The 27444-nt window shown below is 39.5% G+C and overlaps 1 protein-coding gene across 4 annotated transcripts in view; it reads right to left on the reverse strand.

Annotated features, from left to right (window-relative positions):
- Positions 1-27444, reverse strand: part of GRHL1 (grainyhead like transcription factor 1) — a 69052-nt gene that overhangs the window by 40730 nt on the left and 878 nt on the right. For 2 of the 4 annotated variants that reach the window (XM_060787645.2, XM_060787629.2), the window contains exons 1-3: positions 24500-24581; positions 8104-8290; positions 1250-1314 (exon numbers count right to left, since the gene is read on the reverse strand). In XM_060787645.2, the coding sequence (XP_060643628.2) occupies positions 1250-1314; positions 8104-8290; positions 24500-24546 (299 nt within the window). In that variant the 5' untranslated portion in view covers positions 24547-24581. Of the gene's footprint in view, positions 1-1249; positions 1315-8103; positions 8291-24491; positions 24582-27444 lie in introns of those variants that run through there. The other 2 variants (XM_060787653.2, XM_060787637.2) reach the window with 2 other exon arrangements.

The raw sequence follows: 27444 nt of genomic DNA on the forward strand, positions 1-27444 counted from the left end.
CATCCCTATGAGATTCTAGGTTTTGTAGAAGTCATTAGAGTTCTATCGATGAGAACATTACATATTTCTCCCTAAAGATCAAATTCCCGGGGTTCCGTTAAATATTGGCATGACATTGAAAGTGGAATCATAGTTCTGTAATTGTATAGCGGGAATTACCAGAAGGGCCCCAGGTCTGTAATGGAATAGTATTTTAATGGCTAGGACCTGTAATACTTTTGCATCTCAGCCTTTAGCAACTATGCAGAGCCTCTCTATCCACTTCTACCTTGAGTGCTATCAATTGGTAGAAAAAGCATATATTTCCTCTTGATGAAGCTAGCATTAGCCAAAGCTCAATTTGACAGGTAAAAAAAATGATGGTTTTGATTATAGACCCGGACATCTATTTTTAAAGATGAATCACATTTCTGGGAATGCAAGCATCCATTTTTAATGATGAAGGTTAGGGAACTGAAAAAAGGGGTGTGTGCACTTAATCCATGGGAACATGTTGTCTACTTTACACTATAATATGGAGTAAAGCTAGTCTGGATAATGAGCTAGGTAGGGAGTTTCTTGGATCAGAATATACAAGCTATCCATGATTGTCCATCAGTAGTTTGATGGTTCTTGGACTCCATCACAAGCTATCTGAAAAAAGGTATGCAGGTGATATACAGCTATTGTTTTGAAGCTTGGGTTGAAGCCATTCCTATCAGCAACTGCATTCCATACAAGAGATAGTTGGCAGAGCAACATCGTTTCCATACAAGTTTCCATCACAGGACGCAACTTCATTTTAAAAGGCTGCTGTGTAACTTCTCATTCACTGCAGCAACTAGCAAAGTTGCTGAAGTAAGGAATACTGATAACTTTGCCTGTTGTAGGCATGCGGACACTGTTCAGTAGTATTGGTGAGAGGAAAAACCTATTCCTTTTCAGTTTTGCATTGTTTAGTAAAGGTATGCCATTTCACCCAGACACTGAAAATCTATATTTCTCTAGATCTCCTTCACCATCCTCCCAATGGTGATTCTTGTTTAACAAACAAGGAAACTAAAAGACTCTGGCTGCACAAAGAACAATGGGGGGGGGGGGGGTTGAGGGGGTTGCCTGGGAAGGCATAAAGAGTGTGTGTAAAAGAGAGTTTCTTTGTCAGAAGATTTGTTATGGGAGGTATCCTTATATTTAAAACCCATTCTCATCTCCCAGGAGGTGTCAGGAATAAAGTGGATTTTTTTTTTAAGACAAATATTAAATACTAAACCTTTTGCCATGGTCTTGGTCAGAATGATCAACATCAGGTTTCACTGCCGATGTTCTCCGGGGAACCTTCAAGTATGAAACACAAAAATAAGTTGCTCACATCTATTCACAGGATATTGCAACAGTAAGCTTTCTTTGATCGTAAGTGTCACCAAAACAGAAAATGAGGTAAGACAAATAGACAGTATCTATTACAGATCTTATTAAGGGCACAAGAATTTAGTCCTGAAACTATTTGCAGAAAACAACTTGCCTTGTTGTCAGATTTGTCCTTGCTCAAGAGTGAGTTTGGAAAAGTTACTCTTTTATTGTCCTTCCCAGAATCCTGGTAGGGATCCTAAAAATTCTAATCTCAAAATGTGATTTTATGCAAACTCGGACTGAGATTATCTAAGCCACCAAAAAGCTTCACAGTTAAATCAGATGATTAAGCCAAACCCCTTATTAAACCCTGTTGTTCAACTCTTTCTCCTATAGTTTTTTTTTTTTTACATTCAAGTGTAGGTGCAGGACCACTAGATTGTAACATTATGCTTTTCAAGTACAATTTGCCTTCTCTGGCATAGGTTGTTAAATGCCAGCCAAAAATGCAATTATAATAATTCACTTCTATTTTAAGACAACCCAGTTGAAATAATGATTTTAAAAGAAAGAAACAAAAAAGAAAAAAAAACATATGTGTGACTGGTAGTACTTATAATGCTGCCAAGCTTGAAGGTGGCAATTAGTACTGCAAACATAAAGTTGCACATTATGTGGAATTAGCCAATTTGCACATCAGGTGAAATTCTCTCAATGTCCTCCAGCACTGAAAGCTGCTATATCAGCAACACCTTTGCATCTAAACACCTTTCCCTAACAAACACAAGCCATTTAAATGACAGTGGAAACACCCGCTTTAATCAACAGAAATTAGAGGCTGATGACAAGTTTTTAAAAAGGAGTAGGAGAGTTGTAATAAATGGCTTCCAGTCCAAATAGAAGTTGGGAGTGGGGTGGGAAAGAGGAGATTATTATTAAATGTTGTACAGAATGAGTAAGAGGGAATTTGTTGTAACAGAACCAAAATTGTAAAACAGCGCTTTGTTAGCTTATAAATCAAGTATGAGGTATCAGTTTTGCGAACATGTATTTTCATGCTAATTTGCATACCTGAGAATTTCCAACCTATATTCTACATCTGTTCCGCTACCAATCGGAGTTCAAGCAAGACTGTTACAAGGAATTGTGACAAGTGTCCTATTCTCATTACCGTAGTCTCATTTGAATGTAGGAAAAAGGTTGAAACATCAAAATTCCCTCCCCCCATGATCACCATCACAACAGACCACCACCTCTCAGTGTGGCTGCTGCCTAGTAAAGTACTCGTATATACTCGAGTAAAAGCCAACACGAATATAAGCCGAGAAACCTAATTTTACCACAAAAAAACTGGGAAAATGTATAAGCCGAGAGTGGGAAATGCAGCAGCTACTGGTAAATTTCAAAAATAACAATAGATACCAATAAAATTACATTAATTGAGGCATCAGTAGGTTAAATGTTTTTGAATATTACATAAAACTGTAATTTAAGATAAGACTGTCCAACTCTGATTAAACCATTGTTCTAACCTTCTTCAATGTAAATGTGCTTACATATCCTTTCAATAATAATAGAGAAAAATAATAAATGTAAAAAATAGAGAAAAATAATAATTGTAACAAAGTAAAATAAAAGTAATAATAATAATAATAATTATTATTATTATTATATAAATGTAACAATAATAATGAGAAATAAAGTAAAATAATAAATAAATATAATAATAATAATAACCCAGTAAAATAATAAATAACTTTGACTCAAGTCAGGCCCCTAGCCAGGATTTTGATTCAGGGGGGGCGGGCTGAGTTACCCCAATACCCCCATACATATGGGATATATTGAGAATGGTGATCAGATCATGATATTAATAAACATAACAGTTTAAATAATGTACCAGTAAGGCCTTCTCGCAGACCACCATGAGAATTTCCGGGGGGGGGGGGGGCTGAAGCCCCTATAGCCCCCCCTCCAGCTACATGCCTGACTCAAGTAAAAGCAGAGGGGGGCTTTTTCAGCCAAAAAAAGGGCAGAAAAACTCAGCCTATGCTCGAGTACATATGGTAGATTTGAGAGGGAATTTGTGATCATGGCAATAAAGCTCCAATCGTAACTAAGTAGTATTGGTGAATAGAAAGCAGTTATGGACCCAGGAGTATTGGTTATGAATCTATAACAGCTATACAGAATGCTAACCCCCATCTTTTTTATCCCGAAAACAAGGTGAACACTCTTAAACATGCTTGGGGTGGAACTATTCTTTAAACAGGGTCCCCTACACGTGTTTTCCTTGTAATACCCAATAGAATGGAGGAGATGGAATAGGGAACATTTAAAAGAAATAAACTAGAAATGGAGAAAGGGTTAAGCAATATCTACTAACTACTCCACCAATGTCTCCTGAACTGGAGAAGGAGGTGGATCCTAAACTCTCATCTGTAGCAGTAATGTGTCCACATACCTTAAAAAAACACTTACACACCCACACACAGAGAGAAAGCCAGTTCAGCAAGTAATAACACACACAAAATACATTTTAACAACAAAAAAAGGATGATGAACTCGCTTGCTCAAGGATGAGGTGGTGCTGGTTAAAGACTCCAAGGCACACAACTGCCAATCTAAGTTGCTCTTACTCAATCCACCTGCGCTTTCACAAGACTGTAAGTGTTTCTTTTTTCCCCTTTCTTACAAGGTTGGAGCTGAACAAGATGACATCACTGGGTCAGTAGCCCCTCAAGTCCTGTAGCCGGTCTGACAAGTTTTAGATACTTAAAATAAGCATACACCACAGATCAGGGTTGCTGTGGTAAGACTCTTCTAGGTTTAAGAGCTACCATTTAATCGAAGATATGGTACAGCAATTAGCATTTCATTAGCCATCTTTGCTGTCCTTCACTTACGCGAATGGTGATGCTCTCTCTCCCATCCTTAATTTTAGAACTATGAAACAGCCAGATTGTTCAAATGATAGTACAGAGATTGGAAATTCATTTTTCTGTACTGTAACTCCCAAAAAATCTGCATGCCAATGATAATACTGGATTGGGGGGGGGGGGGCTATTTTTTTCCTAACTCTTAGAATCACAGCTTTTCGGGTCAATGGGAAGTACTCCCACAAAAAAACAAAAAAACAGAGAAACCTCCTGTGGCACCCGGCTAGTGGCAAGCAATCAGTGTGAGTGCTACAATTTTGTATGAACTGCCAGTATTGATCAGACTGGTATACAGCGTAAGGGGGATGTACATACCGTGCCTATGATTAAGGTAATTTGGTTATAAGTTGGCCATATCCACTTTTTCTCTCTGTACTTGTATATTAATAATTTTACTTGGACTACATGTACACTGTATATTGTGTTTATATTGTCTGTTTTGATAAGGCCAATTGGCTGATCAATAAAATTGTTTTGCTTCGTATAAACTGCCAGCAGCCTATTGTTGCTGTTGTGTTGTTATGTGCTTTCAAGTCAAATTTCATCCATGGCAACTCTATTATAGGATTTTCTTGGCAATCCATTGCTTTCCTCTGAAGTTGAGAGAGCAGGACTTGCCTAAGGAGACCCAGTGATTTTCCATGTCTGAGCAGGCTTTCAAATCCTGGTCTGTCGGAATCCTAGTTCAACACTCAAACCTTACTACATGCTAGCTCAGTATTTAGCAGTCAAGACAAAGCCATTTAGAGTTGTTTTCCCCAAAGAGTTGCTCTCCAAAATTTTGGAGGTCATAACCGGCTAAGAAGTTGAAGTTCAAAATATGTTCCGTTGGCTTCTACTGCACTGACAGGCAGCAAATACTGGCCTATTTATGCATATAACTCACTCAGTGTGTAAACAGATCATCCACTTAACCCACTTAAGGAAACCCCAGAATGAGGAAAGCTTCCAGAGCTACGTCAACATGATCATAAGGAAGTGCTAAGAAAACATGGGTGTCAGCCCCCAGGAAATGTAGTGCACTTCAGCTGCTGACAAGCTAGAGCACAAAGAGAAGCTTGCTAAGGGTACAACCAGATAAGGGCAGGAATCATGAAATCTTCCAAAGATTGTTGGACTGCAGCTCCCAGCACTCAACAGGTTGTTTCCAGCAATACTAAGAAGGCCTTTATTCCTTGATCAATTTCAGTGAGATATATCATGGAAGTCCACACACAACACCAGAAAGAAATGCATTCTCTTCTTGCTGCCTGCTTCTCCACTCTGCCAGCCAATACCTGTGGGTGCTTCTACATTGTACAATTAACGCAGTTTGACATCACATTAGCTGCTATAGCTCGGTACTAGAGAGCCACAGGAGCTCTAGTTTAACAATTCATTAGCCTTCTCTGTCAAAGAGTGCTGATGTCTCACCAAACTACAAATTTCAAGATCCCATGGCACTGAACTATGGCAGCTAAGTGGTGTCAAACTGTAATAATTCTACAGTGTTGACCAGGCATGAGGCAAACTTTGGCCCTCCAGGTATTTTGGACTTCAATTTCAAACAGCCTACTGGAGGGCAGAAATTTGCCTATGCCTGGTGTAGATACACCCTATCAAATCAAGAGGCTGTATATATCTACCTTAGGCCCCTCCCCCTTCTGGCACCAACGGCTGCTCTGGCCAGAGAGAAGACAGAAGGGAGCAGAAGACACTACCATCTTGTCTTCTGCCTATATCATCACTTGAGAGGCCCCTCCCCCTTCTGGCACCAACGGCTGCTCTGGCCAGAGAGAAGACAGAAGGGAGCAGAAGACACTGCCATCTTGTCTTCTGCCTATATCATCACTTGAGAGGCCCCTTCCCCTTCTGGCACCAACGGCTGCTCTGGCCAGAGAGAAGACAGAAGGGAGCAGAAGACACTGCCATCTTGTCTTCTGCCTATCACTTGAGAGGCCCCTCCCCCTTCTGGCACCAACGGCTGCTCTGGCCAGAGAGAAGACAGAAGGGAGCAGAAGACACTGCCATCTTGTCTTCTGCCTATATCATCACTTGAGAGGCCCCTCCCCCTTCTGGCACCAACGGCTGCTCTGGCCAGAGAGAAGACAGAAGGGAGCAGAAGACACTGCCATCTTGTCTTCTGCCTATCACTTGAGAGGCCCCTCCCCCTTCTGGCACCAACGGCTGTCTGGCCAGAGAGAAGACAGAAGGGAGCAGAAGACACTGCCATCTTGTCTTCTGCCTATATCATCACTTGAGGGGCCCCTCCCCCTTCTGGCACCAACGGCTGCTCTGGCCAGAGAGAAGACAGAGGGGAGCAGAAGACACTGCCATCTTGTCTTTACTAATAATATAATATAGTATATTGTATATACATATAATATTTATAATATTATAATGTAATACAATATAATACTAGTAATAATAATTCAATATTATAATTATAATTATATATTTAATTACATGTAATATTACTAATAATATTACAATATAATGGTATAGTGCAATATAGTAATATATATTGATATTGTACTTTGCTAATAATATAATATATTGTATGAAAATATATATTGTAAGCCGCTCTGAGTCCCCTTCGGGGTGAGAAGGGTGGCATATAAGTGCCGTAAATAAATAAATAAATAAATAAATAACTAGTTACAAAACCGGGCAGGTGATATCTGGAGCCATTTCAACAGTGGCCATCCTCACACTTAATGACAAACGGCTCTGTATGTTATTTATCATATGGTATAAACGAAAAATACCAATTGTTCTGAATCTCCTGCCAATTCATTTCACTGCATGAATCCAGTTCAGAGTGCTATAAGACAATTCAGTTCAATTCAAGCAACATGGCTGCCCAGGTTCACCTAAAATGTTACCTGTGCCCTTTGTAGGCCTGGTATGGCTAATGATCAGCAACAAGACAACAGCCAAGTTATCAAATCAAAAAATTACAGTGAAGAATAGCATAAAACAAGGACTCAGGCCAAATTTCCTTGGTTCCATTAGCATCAACATAATTATTTCCATGGTTTCTGAAACAAGTTCTTAGTCTTTAACTGAGGCAGTCCCCGGATTACAAACATTTGACAAACGACTCATAGTTAAGAATGGAGGTAAGACAACAAAAAGTAAGCGAAAAATATCCTTAGGAAGGGAACTTCACTCCTGAAAGAGTTGTCATGGGTTAAAGGTGTCTCCACTGAAGCTTTATCACTAGTCCTTGTTTCCATAACAAGCCAATTTTTCAAAATCCAATTATCACAGGGTGTCAAACCCCCCATCCACCCACCCACCTACACACACACATGATTGGAGGTACACTTTAAAAAATGTACTTGTCCTGACTTTAAAAAAAATTCAATTCAAGAATATCTACAAAACCTATCTTATTCGTAACTTAGGGGACTGCCTGTACTTTCCTTCTCATCTCTCTCTCTCTCTCTCTCTCTCTCTCTCTCTCTCTCTCTCGCACCCATCTGTAAATTTCATTTTTTTATATTCAAGATGGCAGTCAACAACAAAGCACACCAACACGGTGACCTATTAAGGAGACATTTCAAAACAGGTTGCTCTGTCATGGGGGGAGGGGACTTATCTGACACACAGATGTTGATACAATGAACTATTCCACTAAAAAACAGATTATACTATTAGGAAACACTACATAAGCAGTTGTGTTCTGTTCACTACCAAGTAGTAAATGTTTAGTAAAGAATGTGTGCCAATTCAAGCACACTTTGATCTGCCCACCTAGCATTCCAAATTCTCTTACACCAAATTCTCTCACACCAAAAGCAACCTGCAATTTCTCAACATGGAAAAAAAATCCCAAATTCCAAGGACATACCTTATAGTAATCATACAGGAGGCCCAAGGCAGCAGCACTGTCTTCATCCCCATTAATGCTCATCATGGCTTTGGTAGCCGCCGTAAGTGGGTTTTCAAGAAAAGACTTCCAGGCCTCATCCTCATTAGTAAACTGTCGTCTTTGGGAGTACAGGGCATCATTCTGCAGAACCAAGACTGGTCTTTTGCTTTAGAGATAGAGAAAATAAAGTAAAATTACAAATGAGTTAAAAACAGCCACTAAATAGCGTTCATAGACAAGCACTTCCGCTACATACAGAAGTTGTAGCAGTTCCCATTCCCAGCTACGACCCCACATAGCTGAATGGCCATGGAATATGTCCTGGAAATCCAGAATGACAAGAATGAACAGCAACAAAAAGGAAGTTTTCAAGAACTGTGGCCTACATAAAGAAGGCCACACAGACCAAATACAGTATTTTCAACATGTGTTTAATGTTACGATTGCATTTTGCTCTGATGAACATATTAATTGGCATATGAATACTAGATAAAATGATCCTACTTCATTCAATTCAGGGGGAAAATCCATCATCTCAAAACAAGAAAGAAAGGGCATTATCTAATAAATAAATGTTTTGGCATCTGAGAGTACAGACTGTAGAATTAATGCAGCTTGACCCCACTTGAACTACAGTGGCTCAATTCCATTGAATTCTGGAAGTTGTAGTTTTGCAAGGTCTTGCGCTTCTCTGCCAAGGAGCGCTAGTACTTCATCAAACTACAAGTCCCAGGATTCCATTGCACTGAGGCATAGCAGCAGTGTCGAACTATATCAGTTGTGTAGTGTAGATCAGTAGTATACAACCTGTGGCCCTTCCAGTGTCTGGGACTCCAATTCCCAGAAACTCTAGCCAGTTGTCAAATGGTCAGAAAACACCTGAAGGACTACAGATTATAGGTCTGATGTAGATAAACCCTTAATTTTGCATACCTAACCAAAAAAGTTATACTTTTTCCCAATCACAAATTATCCTGCTTTAAATACATAATAGAGTGGGATGGCTGAAGGCATGTTTTCATTGGCTTATCTTAAGCCATGGTAGAGAGAGCACCGGTTTTCAGCAGAACAACACCTCTCTTTTCCACATGTTTCAAAATAAGGAAACAAGTATTGCAAGCCAACTAAAATTGGTGACTAAAAGTTAGTCAGATTCTAAAGTAACTGAGGTCTAAAGTTGGGTGAGCTCACTGTTATACAGGCCAGAGTTTGGGCACATTGTTGTTGGGTTGTTGTTGTTGTTTTTGGGGGGGGGGGTTGGACTGCAACTCCCAAACCAACACCAACACCCCACTAGTTAAATATTCTGTGATTTAAGATTTAGGCCCCTTCTACACAGCCATATAACCCATATTATAACAGCAGATAGTCCACATTCTCTGATTTGAACGGGATTATATGAGTCTACACTGCCATATAATCCACTTCAAAGCAGATAATACAGATTTTATATGGCAGTGTAAAAAAGGTGCTTTACTTGTTTGTATGTCAAACTCCCTGGCCTTTTTCAAGCCAGATGACCTGACACTGTGATGGCAATTTCAGTTAGCTCTCTGCGGTTTCAGAAGCACAAAAGATCTAAAATGAAATTTCATATGTGCAAGACAATGGTTTTACAAATGTGCTGCAAACTCCCAGTTATTTTGCCATGAGCCTATGGACACTTCAACAAAGCCATATAACCCAGAATATCAAGGCAGATAATCCACAATATCTGCTTTGAACTGGATTATCAGAATTCTTTTCAGATTTTTTGCAGAACTCTAAATACTAAATTCTAAATATTTTCAGAATTCTAAATACTGATAATACAAGAGCTTTATATCACCCTACTTGTCTAAAATGCAACGGCCAAGGTCAACTCTGAATTCTTCCAATCTTCCAACAAACAATCTTAACTGCAGAAAACAGAGTGAAAAACATTGCTAAAACAACAATCAGATTATGCCGACAGTCTAGAAAGAAACAGACCAGTAGGGCAAAATACCAAGTCCGCCTAAGTTTTTTCTTAAAAGTGACTCATTACTGAACAAACTCATCAGAGGCTTGTGTGATTATGCAGCTCCCTAAATACACTTGAACTGCAATCCTGTGCACATAAGCAAGGCTATTGTGGCGGGTATGCACTGTTATGATGGCTAAGGGCAAACAGAAAGATGTGGGTTGAGTCTCTCAAATTTGAACACTGAACGTATACTGTTGCACACGTACAGAGAGAGAAGTGTCTATTTTTCTTCTTTGTCAATTATTGTTTTAAACAATCCCATGCTGACCATGGAATTTAGAAGCCTGTGATCCACTCAAGTAAATTTCCCCTTGCTCTGGCTTGCACAGCACTCAACCGCTTTGAGTCCCCCTCGGGGTGAAAAAAGCGGTATATAAATGCTGTAAATAAATAAATTGGATACAAGCAGTATTCAGATGACCTTTTTGTTCCCCAAGCAAAAATGAAGTTCATATCTAGGCAAATATTATTATTTTAACATTTAAAATGTGACTTCTAAGAAGTTGCCAAGCACTTCCGTTATTCCAGTCAAGGGACTGAGCTAGCTTTAAACTATTTAACATAGGAAACATAGATACAACAAAATCCACAATCCACCCAAGACTGACAAATGTATTGGCCAACCAATACACATTATACATCATGCTAGCTTTCAAACGGAGCCCCTGGTGGCGCAGTGGCTTAAACCGCTGAGCTGATGAACTTGCTGACCAAAAGGTCGCCAGTTTGAATCCAGGGAGCAGGGTGAACTCCCGCTGTTAGCCCCAGCTCCTGCCAACCTAGCAGTGTGAAAAAATGCAACTGTGAATAGATCAATAGGTACCACTCTGGTGGGAAGGTAACGGCGCTCCATATAGTCATGTTGGCCACATGATCTTGGAGGTGTCTAAGGACAACGCCGGCTCTTTGGCTTAGAAATTGACATGAGCACCAACCCCTAGAGTTGGGCATGCCTGGACTTAATGTCAGGGGAAAACCTTTATCTTTTATAGCTTTCAAACCTTGCATAACATATTGTGCATTTTTGTTGACCGATAAAGGCATTTCAGTCAAAACACTGTTCAGTCTGAGCATACACCAAGATTTGTTAGTATTTAAGTCAGAAAGTGAACACAGCTTAAAATATACCATCAAGATACCATCAACCCATGAAGGCTGGAGAAAGAGAAGCAACTGAAATCTAGACTGATTGGACATAATAAAGATACATACATATACTATATTCTCACTTCATTGCAGGCATTTGAGAAATAACAACAATGCTTACGAAAGTTTATGCCACAGCACTCATAGAGAATTATGTATCAGGGAAACCACTTACACTTCAAAAAAGAAATCCAAAAATAAATTACAACACAGACATATTTACCTATTTGCACGTCCATATGTCTGTTTACAAAAGATAACTGTAATTCAAGCAGGCACACAATACATATCTCTCTAGTGGAGAAGACTGTGAACAGGTGGCCCTGCTCAGGCTGCTATCTACATGTTCTCTATTGATGGACAAGTTCTAGGTATCTAATCTGCCTCCACGTGGTGCTTGATCTTTAGATCAGACCTGGGCTGGACAGCATTTTAAAAAGAGGACAGTCCTTCATAAAAGAAAATGCAAGGATGCCCTCATGGTTCATAAAAACACTGCTTTCCCAGATGATGATGATATTGCCTTTTTCCTAGTATGGGACACAAAAATCTTACAAAAGTTAACCGCTAAAAAAATAATACTGTGCAAAACTTAAAAATATAATTAATAAAAAAATTAAAAGTGCTGAAGAATATATATAATCAGCACAGCAGTCAGCCCTCAAAGGCCTAATCACACAAGAAGGGCATAATTTGCCTAGAAAAGTACAGGCAGTCTCCGAGTTACAAACATCCAACTTGCAAATAACTCATAGTTAAGAACGGGAACAATAGGAAGTGAGAGAAATCTGCCCCCAGAAAGGGAAATTCACTCTGAAAAAGTTGTCATGGGGAAAAGATGCCTCAACTGAAAAGTTCTCACTACTCCTTGTTTCCACAACAAGCTATTTTTTTTTTAAATCCCATTTTCACAGGAACAGAAAATGACAGACAGAAAAGCAAACACTACAGGGCTGTTAACCCTTCTCTATGCTATCCAAAGCTAAAAATATACATTTTTGGCTGGAACTACTCTTAAAAAGTGTACTTGTTCCAACTTGCGTATAAATTCAACTTAAGAACAAACTTACAGAACCTATCTAGTTCATAACTTGGGGGCTGCCTGTTTATCAAAGAGGAACCAGCATAATATCCTGGGAAGGGAGTTACCGAACATTGGAATGGCCACTGAGAAGGCCCTCTCCCGTATTCTCACCAGATGTACCCATGAGAGTGCTGGGATAGAGTTATGAGCCAATCCAGAAGAACTCGAGGAACAGGCAGGGTGATTTTTTTCCTTGACATTTAAATGTGAAAAAATAGGTATGAATGACACATAGTCTTGATGTGTAACATAAATTCAGGACAAGAGGCCACTATAAGGACAGAATTTGGAGAAACAGAAATATTTCCAGGTGGAAAGGGGATTAGGTAAGGCAGCACTTTCTTTCTCTATTTATTTTATTTATATGCAGAATATCAACAATTTCTGCAGATAATACCATGTTACTTGCAGAAGATAGCAAAGACTGGAAACAACTGTTGTAGAACATCAAGCAAGAAAATGCAAAAGTACAGTTACAACTGAAAATCGATAAAACCATGATCACAAATTATTTACATTCTTCTAAAATGAATGATTAAGTCTTTCTATATCTGGGTGCAGTCATCAATGAGAACAGAGACTACAGCCAATAAATAAAAAGAAAATTAAGACTTGGAAATGTAGATATGAGGGTACCACCCTCAAATGTAATGGCATATCACAGAGTACCAAAAGGTAGGTCATGCCATTGTATTTCTGATTTCTATGTAGGACAACAAAAGCAGGCTGTGAAATAAGCTGACAGAAAGATAATCTAATTATCTGAAATGTAGTGCCGCAGGAAAGTTCTATAGATACCACAGATTGCTAAAGACAGATAACTGGACCCAAGAGCACATCAAACCTGAACTCTTCCTAGAAGCCAGAATAACCAAACTGAAGCTATTGTGCTATCATGAGATGGCAGGTGTTTATATACCTTCTAAGTCAGCTGTCAACTTAAAGCAATCCCATAAATTTCATAGGCAAAATGCAGTCCTACATAGCCCTGCCAGTTCTTTCAGAAATATAGCTTACAGTCCCAGGTATTCGATCCTAGTCTCCCATCCAAGTACTGCTTAGAATTGACTCTGCTTAGCTTCCAAGATAAAAGAGGACCTTTAGTCTTTTGAGATGACATTACTCATAACAAAAATTGACAAAAGAAAGGCTGTATCACAGGTGGATAGAGTCAGGCTGTTGGTGATCAGGTATTTTGGAGGGTTTTGGAGGGTTCAAACAACCCTTCAAATAAGGAATGCTCTCTAGAAATTAAGACAAATTACAGTAATGCAACGTACATTAGTAAATAGGAGTGCTTCAATGATGGAAGGGACTTTTCTGTTTCATTAAAGGAGACAATGATTACACCACTACTGTATAATGCAGTGGCAGAGTAATAAAAAGGAGTCAAAGGAATGTACAATTGGATAGATTATGGAAAATTACAGACACGAAATTACCCATCTGGGAGAAAGTAACCTCAAGTGTCATGGGTGATTTTAGATTTGGATGGATATTGGATACTCATCAGCCCTTAAGAACCTGATGAATTACAGCTCTTTGCATTCCCCTTACTGGCAATGTCATCCGGGGCTCATGGGAGCAGTTGTTTAGCAACATCTTCAGGGCCTCAGAATTCTCACCTCTTTTAAAGATCCTTATCAATAAAGTTTTGAGTCTTCCTATGAGGGTGAAACTGCCCTCGTTGACAAACTTGTATTAGATGATACAAAGGAGTGCAAAAATTATTCTCAGCTACATGTAATTGTTGGTCCCAACTAGAGTAGAATTAGTGAAATTTACAAAGAAGTGTCGATTTACCAAGCATCCATTAATTCTTTGAGTCTATGTTGAGTGCATGAACAACTAGGTTTAGGCCCTGTATCTCTCTGAGCCTTTTCGTAACATCAACTATGCTTGCTTGTGTGATATGGGGATGGGAGACGATGCAGTGAACCTCTACCCTTGGAGGAAGATACTAGATTGAGAAAGAGATGTGCTGCTTATTCCACTAGCAATTTATCCTGGAATTCCACAAATTTAATTTTTCTTCTATACATAATAAAGTGTGAGAGTGCTCAGTACAGCTATCCAAAGTTCTGTTACTATAATGCCCCATACATTATATGAATTATGATATTTCACCCTGTCATCAAATCCAGGTGAAGTTATGCATTTACTGAGTGTGTACTCAGATAACCCAGTTCAAAGCAATTTTTCTGCCTTGATATTCTGGGATATAGGGCTGTGTGGGAGGCCATCAAAGATGATTTTGCTAGTTCCTTCCTCTGAAATATAACATATCTCTGGATATTCACTGCCAATGTCCCAATCAAATACTAAATAGGGTTGAGCCTGCTTAACTTCCAAGATCAGACAGGATCTGAAGACTTTAATAAGCCTGTCTTTAAAGTGAATTCCAAGTTTTCAAGAACCTAGACTTGTTCGTCTGGAATATCAGTATGGGAAGGGATCTTATAGCACCTTAGAGATTAATGGATTCTCTCAGTTTTAAGACATTACAAAGTTCCTTTGCATACTGAGTCAAAAGCATTGAAGCATGATTATGAGCTGACATTAGCCACAAGATTCCATATTACACCAATACCGAGCTCACTACACCATGTGACACTGTTGTTTCCAGGATGAATTCAAAATTGTAATGTTTATTTTTGAAGTGCTTGCTAGATGGCTTGAAATAAAAACAGATAAGATTGCTTGCCTCTCAATGTTACCAGTCTCCTTAGATCCTTGTAATTTGGGACAGCCAATTTATAGGGGTTTAGCCATCACCATCTGACACAACAGTGCAGATGCAGGTGAAACGTCAGGAGAAAATGCCTCTAGAACATGGCCATATATCCCAAAAAACCAACAACAACCCAGTGTTCAGAGTGCCTCCTTTGATTGAAAACAAGACAGGAACCCTCAAATAATGGGAAATTCTCTGCAGTGAAACTAGGAAAAATGATTAAAATATAAGTCTGAATCAAAATGCTACACACTATTAGCACAGGCACATTACTTTAAATATAGGATGAGAAACCAACACCTGTATAAAACCTATTATTCAGTAGGTCTACTGTAGCTAGGACTAGCAACTGAGGCTACAATAAATACCATTTAAAGGCAATTTGGCTATTGTAGCTATACGAGACAAATTACAAGTATTCACTTTTGTTCTGCTAGGTGAGCAACTGCAGTTCAAAAAACATTTTGGTGTGACACAAGATGGCAAAGAGATACTTCTTTGAAGTTTCATGCCTTTGAGTTCCCCAGATCCAAAAATTATAGATTTATATTTGATATGAGACTATATTTCAATTTCCTTCTTCCTCTCTTGGCTACTATGTGGTAAAACTAGAGTCCTGCATCTTGCAAGATCAGGCAAGGCAAGTGCAAAAACTGCAAGCTTCCCTAATGCTTCGGGACATTTAGAAATACAGGCAGAATTTTGGTTTTGCAGAATGACAGTCCTCTTGCCCATGTGGCCATTAAAGATCTCCAAAATTATTGAGATATCTACACAATGCCGTATATCCACATATCTCACAAAATCTTTATTTATTATTAATGCATGACCACATTTCTGTTTATGAACCCACACAATCTATTCGATCATATGGAGAGACTCTGCTCTCGCTCCCGCCCCCTTCGCAGCCGCGATTGGTGGGGAGGAGGGAGAGGGCCTCTATGGTGGCCCCCCTGACTCTGGAACTCACTGCCTAAAGATATCAGACAAACCCCCTCTTTGGCAGTCTTTAGGAGGAGCCTGAAAACGTGGCTGTTCCAATGTGCCTTCCCTGAATAAAGGAAATAATGCCCATTCTGACCAATTTCCTTCTATATGTCCTCTGAAGCACTTTATCTATCCATTGGATTGATCTCCTTACATCACTCTCTAAAACCCCCATGTTTAGACATACCCTACTCTGTACACACCCAGTGTTTTAAAATTTTAATCTATTATATCTGGCCCTGCCATAGTGTTTTTTAATTCTCTTGTGTGTTATTGCTTTATGTTTAGTTATATTATTTATATTGTTTTATTTGCTTGCTTGTTTTGTTGATGTACTGTTGTATTTGTATTTGACGGGCTTGGCCTCATGTAAGACGCCCCAAGTCCCTTTGGGGAGATGGTGGCAGGATATAAATAAAATATTATTATTATTATTATGAGTAATAAGCATTCATTTCCCCATTTTCCAGCTTTATACTGTATGGGTTGTTGTAGGTTTTTTCGGGCTATATGGCCATGTTCTAGAGGCATTCTCTCCTGACGTTTCGCCTGCATCTATGGCACGCATCCTCAGAGGTAGTGAGTCTGTTGGAACTAGGAAAATGGGTTTATATATCTGTGGAATGACCACAGATATATAAACTGATGAGGAAACACAACATACAAACTATCTACAGACCCACCAAGAAAATCCAACAAATGTTACGTTCAGCAAAGGACAAGAGGGATCCTCTCACTTCTGCAGGAGTCTACCGTATACCATGCAGCTGTGGACAAGTCTACATAGGGACCACCAAATGCAGCATTGCCCAAACACGAATCAAGGAACATTAAAGGCACTGCAGACTACTTCAATCAGAGAAGTCAGCCATAGCAGAGCACCTGATGAACCAACCTGGACACAGCATATTATCTGAGAACACAGAAATGCTGGGCCACTCTCACAACCATCATGTCAGACTACACAGAGAAGCCATTGAAATCCACAAGCATGTGGACAATTTCAACAGAAAGGAGGAAACCATGAAAATGAACAAAATCTGGCTACCAATATTAAAAAACTCTAAAATTACAACAGCAAAACAACAGAGAGGAAACAATATGGGACATCTAATCACCTCTCAAAAGATTGCCCCAGGCACTGCTAGGCCATCAAATGCTAATCAAGGTCGTCAGTTGAAACATTCACACCTAGCTCCAACACACAAGAGTTCTTTGTCCTACCCTGGTCATTCCACAGATATATAAACCCATTTTCCTTGTTCCAACAGACCTCACTACCTCTGAGGATGCTTGCCATAGATGCAGGAGAAACGTCAGGAGAGAATGCTTCTAGAACATGGCCATATAGCCTGAAAAAACCTACAACAACCCAGCCAACAATCCGGCCATGAAAGCCTTCGACAACACTTTATACTGTATGTTTGCCACTAGTAACACCGGCTTTATTCTTCCAAGCAACAAAGAAAAAGACTCTTCTTTCACTTACAACAAACTCAAAAATGATAATACGCATCATTTATCTAGTAGTTTACAGCTATTCCGATTGCTATCACAATTGCTAGTGATTAGTATAACAAGAAAAGAAGCTATTGTCTAACCAAGTCCAAATTCACAACTATTAGAAAAGTGAATTTGAATCTACTGCCCAACATTAGCTGCTGCACTACAATTGATTCAGCCAAAACAATGCAGAACAAGGTTATTATTTTTGCCATTACATAATGCTCCAGTAATACCTATCTACAATGTGACATGACATGTAATAGTTCATAGTCACCAATCTGTGAAGAATATAATCCATGTAGGCTATGTTGGATCTGGAATACATGGAATACAGTTACTAAAATCAGTGAGACTTAAGAGAAGCATGACTCTATGGCTGAATAAGCATTGTTCTAAACCAGATTCTCAAACTGTGCTCCTCCAGATGTTTTGGACTTCATTTCCCACAATTCCTAACAGCTGGTAAACCGGCTAGGATTTTTGGGAGCTGAAGGCCAAAACAGTCGGAGAAGCACAACTATAAGCCATTTTAAGTACAGAAAATTTTACTATCTCAAGTACAGTCTGTAAAGCAATGGTTCCCAACCTGTGGTACGTGGACCATCAGTGGAACCCAAGAACTAAAATATGGCCTCACCATTACTACACCATTGAAACAAGAGTGACTGGTCTCACAAAACCTTCTTATAGTCCAAGGCAAAAGGGATGTCAGGAGGGGAGAACTGACTACCCACGAAAGGTGTGACAACAAGCCTTCTGACTGTGGCTTCTCCTCCTCCCTCCACCTGAGAGGAGCCATTTCATGTGGTACTTGGAAGTGGGGCCGCCTTGGTGTCTTCATTTTTAGGCCTCCTCCTGGGGTGCTGATTCAGAAAATTGGATTTGAGAGACCACATCAGTTCTAGATTATTAAAGATGGTTTTCTGTGGGCAAGCAGATGGCAATTACTGGATGGCATAAGTTCTGTATTAAAAACTAGAGCTGATGTGGTCTATCCAATGCAATTTTCTGGATCAAATAACCAAACCGAATCTAAAGTTGACCAAAAACTGATTTGTAACTCTTTTGGTACTAATGTTGGAGAGTGGTCTCTGAACAAGTGGTCCCTGGTAAAAAAAAGGTTGGGAACCATTGCTATAAAGTTATATATACAGTCGTGCCATATAGAAGCAATAATAACATATGAAGCTACCTTAAATAGTCTTTACAAATTACATAAGAATAACCCTACATTACAAACCAAATATACACTCAGGCAGCTGAAGAGAATGCCTGTGAGAAGGACATCTGCATGATACATAAGAGTTCAAATTTCCATTACAAAAAACACTGAATTGTAATTGTTACAGCGCTACTGAGCACTTTGCAACCTTGTACTACAAAAAAATTAAAAAGCAAAAACAAAAATGGAAAAAAAAACACCCATACAACTTCCCATGACTCCACAGTATTGAGCCAGGGCAGTTAATAGGGCATCAAACTGAATTAATTCGACAGTGTAGATGTATCCCAAGTCTATAAAGTTTATATTACTGGGGTGCATCTGCACTCTAAAATCAATGCAGTCTGACACCGCTTTAACTGTTATGACTCAGTACTATGGCATCTTGAGATTTGTAGCTTTACAAGATGCTTAGCCTTCTCTGACAAAGAGTGCCATTCCCTCTCCAAACTACAAATCCCAGGATTTCACAGCACTGAGCTTTGACAGTTAAACAGCATTTATTCTGCAGTGTACAAACCCCTCAAACTTGGTTCTCTCATTAGTTTCTAAGTGCTATAAGAGCCCTTGGCATACTGATATTCTAGACCAGCAGTTCTCAAAGCAGAAGCCCTTGGGGCTCCATGAAGCATACTAAGGGGCTCTGCAGTTCCCTCCTCCCCCTTCCAGCTTTCCCTTCTCTTTCCTGCTTCTCCCCCTTCCCCACCTCTCTTGCCCCCAAAAGCCCTTTTCCCTCAGCCCCTTCAGCCCCAAAATCCCATTTTCCTCACCCTGCTTGCTTCCAAAACCCTATTTTCCTCTCACCACTCAGGGGATACTTTGATTGTGGTTTTCCTGCATGAACGATGGGAGTTGAACTGGATGGCCCCTGAGGTTGCTCCTATTATTATTATTATTATTATTATTATTGTTACTATTATTACAAAGGCTGGGTGGCTATCTATTGGGAGTGCTTTGATTGTACTTTTCCTACATGGCAGAAGGGTGTTGAACTGGATGGCCTCTGGTGTTGCTCCTATTACTGTTATTATTACTACGACTACTATTACTTCAGAGGCTGGATTGCCATCTGCCAGGGGCGTTTTGTGCTTTTCCTGCATGGCAGAAGGAGGCTTGACTGGATGGATCCTGGGATCTTCCACTGAAATACCATTAAGCTTATGTTGGTTAAAACTGTTCTTCATTTTATATATTGTATTGTGCTTTCCCTTTTCTTGCGCTATTAATGAAATATGTGCAGTGTACATAGGATTTTGTTAATGCTTTTTTCCCATTTATTTCACACAAACATTCTCCATCCAGCAAAAAGTTTACCCATGCCTGATATATATATATACGTATAATATAAAATATAAACATTTCTTGGGGCACCACGAGAAACTTTTACTTCAAAAAGGGCTCAGTGGCTGAAAAAGTTTGAGAACTCCTGTTCTAGACTATTATAAACATTATATTTGAATTCATATTTTTCCAAGTCACAGTTCAACACATTAACAACGACACTGGATCTCATGAATTCCTCAAGACCACATTACTTCATACTGGTTGTTAAAAAAAAAAGATGTTACAAAACTATCACTTTAAAAAGGAAATTGCTTTGAGATTCGTAATTTTTCCATTTTATGTACCTTATCTAGTTTGGATCACAAACACACTGATCAGAAACATGATCTTAGGTGAACTCAGAGTGAAACAGACACATCTGGACTAGTCAGGTTGATAACCATAATAAATGCTGCTTCCTATATACCTGCATTTAAAACAAAACCCATTTTGTACAAAGCAAACCTAAGATGATAAGTGAAGGAAAGAGAGGTACTAAAGAGGAAAGAAGGTGAGGGAAGAGCAGAAAGGAGTTCTATGGGGGGAAAGGGGATACAGAGGTGTGATTAGTCTAAATTTTGGGGGAAAGAATAATGTAAGTACATCCTTATTCAGATCTGAAGTTGAGTATCTGGTAATACAATATACTGGCAAACGACAACTGTTTTCTCATTGCAACACCGCCAAATAAAATCACAAATGCCTTAAAGGTAACCTAACTCAGATTAAAAGGGGTGTAGAAGGAATTATCTTTACAGCTATCAACAAAGCAGAGCATTGGCAGTAATTCAATCTCTTAACAGAACTGCAGGTTCTTTTAGGGAAAATGAGCCCATGTTTTCTAACAGCAAAATGTGTAGATTTCTGACAGCTGTCTTGTGTCAAGTTTTAGAGTCAGAAGGGGCTATTGGCACAGTGAATTGTGAACACAATACTAAATGGCATTTAGCAAGATCTTGAAATAAGTATTCTATTGTGCATGTAATTACTTCATAACTACTGGTTTGTTTTCTGCTTCAATAAGTTGCCAAAAAGGGCGGAGGGGGTGAGAGAAAAAGAAAACATTACACCAGTCAGTATCCTGCATATCACAGGGATAATGTAATACAGAATAGTCTCACAGTGCAAAAACTGTTTGTCTTTTTCTCATGAAATTTTATTCGGTCATTGGGATTTGTCACTGCTTACCTTGCTAATCAGGGCTAGTTACTGAGTTACTGGGAAATAAAAAAAAGTTTCATTGATCAGAAATCTGCTTCAGTAAATCTATAATCATACCTCCTTAACTAAAAGCAAAGTGATAAATAATATCTCCAATAGCTCTAAGCAAAATGTTCCAATATGAAAACTTTTATATGGCATTTTTTTACTTTTTTGATGTGAAGTAGTTATGCAGCTGAACAACATCTGGAGAGTCAAACCTGCTTTTATCTCCAATTCAGAACAATTTTGCATATATAAAAAGGAAAGACAGATATGCTGCTGATGTGTGAAACCCCAAATCCAGAATATAGCAACACATTTATTGAGACAACAATGGCCCAAGAACCACTGTGATGTAGCAGTTTGCATTTTAAACTTGGGGTGCATCTAAATTGCAAAATGGCAGTGTCACTGAAGATAAACAGTGTCCAACTGCATTAATTTTACAATTTAGGTGTACTCTAGAACTCAGAGAACAGGTCTTGAACCTACTGGGTGACCTTGGGTACATCACATTCTCTCAGGCTCAGAGAGAGGCAATGACATACTTCCTACAAATAAATAATGCCAAGAAGATCCTACGATAGCATTGCCATGTCATAATCAACCTGAATACATATAACACTAAATCCTATCCTATCCGATTTTTTGGCAATCCACTCCTTTGAGGTTCACACAAATATACAATTTGCCAAAATATATGATCCTCTGCTTTTCTTTTCCATTTCTGGCTGACTTGCTTAACCACTGGTTTGCCCAACTGAGTATGAGGTCTGCCAAAGGGTTGCTTGTGGTCTCTCGGTATCCAGTTCATTAGTCAATATATCCATCGGTTGTACAGTATTTTGTTTGTGCTTCAAAAGTGTCTTTAAAGGCCTCTTCTTTCTTGCTTTAGAAAATCAGTTTCCTTTTAAAATTGATACAAAATTAAGAATGCAGTAAAGGCGTAGAGCCATTGGACGATTCAATTCCTCATTTCTTCAAGAACAGACTCACCTGGGTCCAGAGAAGTTTTATATCTGAATGCCAAAAACAATTCCTTCAAGCGTTTGAAAGAGTTGAAAGATATAACCCAACAGAGAGATATTTGTCAAATCTAAGCTGCTTTGTTGGATGGCCTAATCATGACAGTTCCTTGCAATTCATGTGACGTGTAATAAGAATAAAGAATTTAGCAATTATGCTTGTAAATAGCTGTACTGAACATAGACCACATATGTACAGAATCTGAGCTGGAGAAAAAATAAGTCAAATTGATGCATAATACAACTGAGCATCAACACCAGGACACAATTCCAAAAGTTTACTTTATGAACTTTGGTGACAATTCAAAACTCTAATCTTATATAACATTGTTTATAAGTTAAAAACACACAATTGTATGTTGTAATATGAAGGGGGGATTTGCAAGTCTTCCTGTTGCAATTATATACTATGTCTTGAAATAGCAATGTATGTAACAAGGAAGAACATGGCTAATAGCTGACAGATATAAGAATATTATATATATATATATCACACCATTTTCCCCATTGCAAGCAATGTCAGGACATTTATTTAGACTTAATTCCATGGCTGACCTAATATTTCTTTAAATTGAGGTTGTGAAGAGAATAGGTTTTGAATATTGCCTATCCAGAACATCTCCAACTCTGTATTGTTGAAGGCTTTCATGGCCGGAATCACTGGGTTGTTGTAGGTTTTTTCGGGCTATATGACCCGAACATGGCCATATAGCCCGAAAAAACCTACAACAACCCAGTGTTCCGGCCATGAAAGCCTTCGACAATACATTGAGCATCTCTACAGGGGAAAACTGTTCCAAGACACACAAAAATTGCCTCTAGAACATGGCCATAAAGCCCGAAAAAACTACAACAACCCATCTCCAACTCTGCCAGTGCCACACACCAAATCTATCTAGTCCATTTCTCCCAAGGCTAGAGAGATGATGGGTATGAAAGGGACAGCAAAGAGAAAGTGAATGATATGAGATCAGAACCCCATTTCTGTGATCGGCAAAAGATTTCCACTACACCCTATGTCATCCTAGGGACCACAAGATTATTCATTATTTATTTATTTATTTAAAACGTTTATATCCCGATTTTCTCACCTCCGTAAAGGGACTTAGAGCCTTAGGTTCCCATATGATACACTTCAGAATGTGCATCCACAGGATTACATGTATACTCAGATGCCCACAGGAATCTCCATATTCCTGGGATCACTGCAGTGTAGAATAAGATATGTTTTTCCTTCATGTGAACTTGCAGGATATCTCTCTTCAGTTCTGAAGAGTCAATTTGACTCTTTATTAGGATTAACATCATTGCATGTATTAACACTTTCATCCAACACCAATACACTCTTAAAGAAAAGCTTCCACAATAGCTGCTCCTCGGTTTTCCGGTAGAATACATAGTGAAATACAGAGCATGGTACACCTGAGTGCTGCTGAATGCCTTCTTACGGAAATACGCTTTTACTCTGTTTGCAAGTCACCCTGGCAGTCCCACAAGACTCAGTGCTGCCAAGCAGGAAGATTCTCATATGCCAAGGGGTGTCCATGCAGAGGCAAAACTGGGCTGATCAACAATTACTTTCCTCAAGTTCCATGCATAGCACTTTGTTTCTTGAAGCATCAGATTACTTTTAAAGCTTCTAAGACAAAATATACCACTTTTTCTAAATCCAGAATTAGGGATATATAGCTCCAAAAAGTACTCTTAAACAAGCATTGTAATTATAACCTTTGCCCAGACATTTAATTTACTTCTATATTATTCTTGGTGCATTTCTCCAAGTTGATTGCCTTTCTCAGCTTCTCGACTGTCAACAACATATTTCAACGGATTCCAGAAAACAGCCAATGTTATGCCACAAGGCTGGGAAAAAAAGCAAAGAACCAGCAAAGGAGGTTGCCCACAAGAAGGTGGTATGCAAGCCAATTTACCCTTTACACAAGCATTCTAATGATACAGATGGCCAAAGGGCCAACCTTTTTCAAAATATGGGCATCCTGGCACAAAACGCTGCCCCTGAAATCTGGAATAAAGATACACTATGAGAAAGAGAACTGTCATTTGGAAATTAATATCATTTCCCAAATTTCCCAGTTTTAGGGATGGGAGAGAACATTGTTTAAGAAACGCACCAGATTACCTAGATAAATCCACCTTCCCTGGAGGATGAGTTTCATAAAAATCCATGAGTTTTTTCTCCAGTTGGGCATTAAAAGAGGGTCCACGGGATGAATCTGCACATCACAGTCTAATTACACATCAGTCTGAAGCACTCACAGAAAAAAACCCTATTAAAAATCAGAGTAGGAGGATTCAAGCCATTAAAAGAGAGACAGAGGCGTGACTCAAGTAATGACACCCCAGTGAAGGCAACTCTTTCATAGCCCAGCCCTTGTCCTCTCCTTCAAAGGAGGTGGAGAAGTACATACAGCACCTCATTAGGTTCCTTCTTTAGAGGAAGTCAGAGAAAGAAGAGCCCTGGGCAAGGCAAGAGGGTCTGGATTTTAGGGCGTCTCTGATACCCAGCCCTTTTGAAAGTGGGAGACGGGACTTCAAGCTCCTCCTGACAGGCCAGGGATTCTTTGGCACACTCAGCATTTAAAGAGACAGCAGAGGGGAAGAAGAGAGGGGGGTGATCCAAGCAAGAGGTGCCAAGTTTCAAAGCCAAAGGCTTCTCCCTGGGGTTTCAAGTGGAAACAGAGCAATCCCCAACAGAAGTGTGAAACTCTAAGCGTGTGGGGATGAGTCTTTTTTTTAGGCAAGCCATACTACAGAATGTAAATATCAATGTGAGAAATAAAAAGGAGAAACGAAGGAGGAAAAAAATAATGACAAGAAAACAAACTTTAAAAAAATATTTTTGCTTGAGTTTTCTGGATGCAAAGACATTTGTTTGGATGCAGTGCCTAGTGATACTAAAGCCTCAAGTATAAAGTATAAATATGAGTGTGCATGAATTTACTTGCTGGAATCAAAGAGTACAGCACTTTCTGTGGGTTCTCCCACAAATACCCTGACACAAATACCCTAACACAAACATTATGGTCACTCCACAAACACATTGATATTTGACAAAGGACAGCATTCTACAACCCAATCACAAGAAATTTGTATAGGATTGAGCCAAAAGTGAAGTCATTTCAGCTCCCCAGAGCTGAAATTCTGATTTAAATGGGTATGGTTAATAATCTTCTCCATTGAAATCAATACAGCATTTCACTGCCAGATCATTCCCAAAAGTTATCACCTCAGTTCCAATTCCAGTCCTTTTACCATGTTACTTGAAAGTTGTTCTGTGCCTTTCAATCACTTTTGACATGGTAACCCTTGTGGTATTTTCTTGGCAAGTTCTGTTGGGGGGAGAGCTTTGCCTCCTGCCCTGAGGCTGAGACAGTGTGACTCAACCAAGGTCCACCCAGTGGCTTTCCATGTCCAAGCAGGGATTCAAACCCTGGCTTCCAGAGTCCCAGGGTGTATCCGCACTGTAGAATGAATGCAACTTGACACTGTTTTATCTGTCAAGTTACTTTTACCTGCCAAGTTACTTGTATGGAATCCAAGAAGCTGTAGTTTGGTGAGACACCCTCACTCTTGGCAGAGGAGGCAAAAAATTGTGTCAAATTAAAACTCACATGATTCCACAACATTGAGCCATGGCAGGCAAAAATATTGTCACAGTGCATTCATTCTACAGTGTGGATATACCCTCTATGGATACATCCTCTCTCCCCTTGTTGTCCAAAGAAAAAAGGAAAATCGTGATGTATTTATTTTTATTGTAAAGTTTCCCACGAATATAATACATTGAGGGGTCTCTGTGGTGCATCTCTTTAAGGAAGAACACAGTGCTCTCTCAGGCTGAATCTACACTGCCTTATATCCCAGGATCTGATCCCAGATCTGGCAATGTAAACTCATATAATACAGTTCAAAGCAGATAATAAGATATAAGGCAGTGTAGACCCAGCCTCCGCTTTCCTGGATCGGATGATGCCCTAGGGGGTCTCCTTCGCCAGAAACCGGGCTCTTTTTTTGCCCTTTACCCACGGGTTATTTGAGCTCCTTTTCCTCCACCTGCTCCTTGGGAGGATATAGAGCGATGTAGATCCAGCCTCCACTTTCCCCTGTCTCTGTTGTCTCTGGACGATGACCTCGTGATCTCCTTCACCAGAAACTGGGCTCTTTTTGGCCCTTTACCCAAAGCCCTTTTGGGTGCGGAGACTGGCTTGACTTCCTCCTCCTCCTTCCCGGGTGGCACCTGTTCCCAAGTTTAGAAAGGATGACTCCCAAGGAGGAGAGTCAAATCAGGGGCACTGGAGAATGAATGTGGTTTGAGCCTCTTGGGCTGGACCTACACTGCTCTATATCCCAGGATTTGAGCCTAGATTATCTGGCAGTGGAGACTCATACAATCTAGTTCAAAACAGAGAATCTGGGGTCAGATCCTGGGATATAGGGCAGTGTAGGTCCATCACACTGCTCCCTCACAGAGTGCTGTGGTGAATCCCAGATTATCTCGCAGTGGAGACTCAAAGCAGCGAATCTGGGGTCAGATCCTGGGATATAGGGCAGTGTATATCCCTCCCACTGCTCCCTCAGAGTGCTGGGGTTTTACATGCTTTTGACTTGAATGGTTTTTAATATTAATGATGTTTAATGCTGTTTTAATGCTTGTATATTGTATATTTTAAGTTGTATTGTAATACTTTTAATTGTGAGTCGTTTTGGCCCCTTCCACACGGCTGGGAAAAAATCCACATTGAACTAGGTTATATGGCAGTGTGGGCTCAGATAATCCAGTTCAAAGTAGATATTGTGAGTTATCTGCTTTGATAATCTGGATTATGTGGTTGTGTGGAAGGGCCCTTTGAGTCTCCATGTGCAGAGAGAAGGCGGGATGTAAATAAACACCATAAATAATAATAATAATTTTGGAGCACAATAATCCTGACCTCACAATCGTGTTAAAATACAAAGTATGGATTGTTGATGTTGCAATCCCAGGTGAGAGCAGGATTGAAGAGAAACAACTGGAAAAGCTGACACAATATGAGGATTTAAAGATTGAACTGCAAAGACTCTGGC

This window comes from Anolis sagrei, chromosome 1 (assembly GCF_037176765.1).
Source record: "Anolis sagrei isolate rAnoSag1 chromosome 1, rAnoSag1.mat, whole genome shotgun sequence".
Classification (NCBI taxonomy): domain Eukaryota; kingdom Metazoa; phylum Chordata; class Lepidosauria; order Squamata; family Dactyloidae; genus Anolis; species Anolis sagrei.